This window comes from Sphaeroforma arctica (assembly GCF_001186125.1).
Source record: "Sphaeroforma arctica JP610 unplaced genomic scaffold supercont1.629, whole genome shotgun sequence".
Classification (NCBI taxonomy): Eukaryota; class Ichthyosporea; order Ichthyophonida; genus Sphaeroforma; species Sphaeroforma arctica.
Window position 1 is genome coordinate 52,482 of NW_014039929.1, and position 2,119 is coordinate 54,600.

The 2,119-nt window shown below is 44.2% G+C and overlaps 1 protein-coding gene across 1 annotated transcript; it reads left to right on the forward strand.

Moving 5' to 3' along the window:
* Positions 1-40: 40 nt before the first annotated feature.
* On the forward strand, positions 41-1,452 carry SARC_07710 (hypothetical protein; the record flags this gene model as incomplete). The annotated part of the gene is made up of 3 exons (XM_014298346.1): positions 41-113; positions 178-281; positions 1,246-1,452. Coding segments are annotated over 3 exons (384 nt in total), but the record flags the coding sequence as incomplete, so codon positions are not given.
* Positions 1,453-2,119: the final 667 nt, after the last annotated feature.

The window sequence follows — 2,119 nt, forward strand, 5'->3', positions numbered from 1 at the left end:
TATATATATATATATATATGTTTTATCTAGGTCAACCTCAATGAACCAGCTTACTGGATTTTTCAAATCCAGATACATATCTCGTGAACCGGCTTTTGAACTTTACCGTTGGAGTATGCTTGTACCTGAAGTGCATATAAACTTTCGTTGTACATCTACGCGACTATTCTGACACAGTGGAGCAACTGAAGACCATCTGGAAGAATAAGAAGACCTACCGCTGCGCTGGCAACAATGCCACTTGTCACGCCATGCTCCTTCCGGCTGAAGCCCTAGAAGCGGTGTGTATGTATGTGACGAATAAGAGCCATACATATTGAGCTTTCATCTAATACTGAATACGTACTTGGCTTACATCTGTTAGTGAATATGTATTTTGCTTTCATCTGATACAGAATACGTACTTGGCTTACGTCTGTCAGTGATACGTAATGGGCTTGTTTCTGTTAGTGAATATCTATTGGGCTTACAACTATCAGTGGATACGTACTAGGCTTCGGTGAATACGTACTGAGCTTATTTCTGTTAGTGAATACGTACTAGGCTTTGATATGTTGGTGAATACGCACTGAGCTTATCTATGTTTGTGAATACGTACTGAGATTATTTTTGATAGTGAACACGTACTAGGCTTCCATCTGTTGGTGAATACGCATTGGGCTTTCATCTGTTTCTGAATACGTACTGGGCTTATTTCCGTTAGTGAATATGCACTAGGCTTTCATCTGTTGGTGAATACGTATTGGGCTTTCATCTTTTACTGAATACGTATTGGGCTTACATCTGTTAGTGCATACGTACTAAGCTTTCATCTGTTGGTGAATACGTATCGGGCTTTCGTCTGTTACTGAATACGTACTGGGCTTACATCTGTAAGTCATCTGTGAGTGCATACGTATATATATATTTGTACTTTGGGAGCTACGAGCCCGCACTTGTTGTCTGGATCTTATTTAATGCTAACCACTCTACGTCACAGCTACCCACTCTACGTCACAGCTACCCACTCTACGTCACAGCGTAGCCAATTCGCCTATTATATATAGAACAACTATATCTGAGACCACAAACAAGCAGCCAAATCTCTTTTAGTCTATGAAACAAAAACACAGTATAGATACAAACAAGCAGCCAATTCACCTATAACCTATTAGGACAAAACGCAGTATATCCTCAGAGGCTTAGTGGGCCTATACTTAAATCCAGGCCATCGGCATACACTCACCACTCTGTGACCCATCGCAGAACTACTGCGCGGATCTGGGTGACTACGAGACCATAAACGTGCAGGTGTTCTTCTACGATCAGTTTTCGCCTCTACAGCCGTCGCTGAATGTACAGTACCCGCAGTTCAATTCCACCGAACAGGCGTCACTGGACGTCAATGAGTACAATATCCTCTTCCGAACGACTTCGTATCGGTTTATGTACGCCATCTCGGCCGCTCACATGGTATGAGCTGTGTACGTAGTGTACGGTATTGCTGTGGGTGTGGCGGGGTGGGTGTGTGGTGTGCCTGTGTCTATCGGCCCTACCTTGCCTAGCAAGACCCCGAGTTCAACTACACCACCACACCACAATGGAAGCCAATGGGTATATCTCTCTGCACTGCGCCACTGTTGCACTTGTTCATGTTATGATTCGTGCAAATATCTACTTTTACGTTTTTACGTATTCCAAATTTAAAAATAGACTATGCACGTCTATCATGTCGCAGATCAATTGAGTTTGAGCGCAAGTGTTTTGGTCACTGCATGTTTACCGTGCCATCGGACTGAGTGAATTTGGGTTTCGGAGTTTTAAAGCGTGAAGAGACATAGCCAATGTCTTGTTTCAGTAGGACATGGTAGAAAACACTGGGAGGTATCGCTCACTAAGTGCTGTCCCGTGGACTGCTTAATTGGACCGGTCCTAAAAAGAGTCTGTAGCGAGGACAGCTAGCTAGGGTATCCATGGCTAATGTATCTGACCTGCGCCCCGAACTGGTTGTCAACGGGTTCAGGGCTTAACGGATTTGGAGTTAGCCCTAAGATCCGACGAGTTACACACAGGCGCACACACACGCACACACACACACACACACACACACACAAACACACACACACACACACACACACAC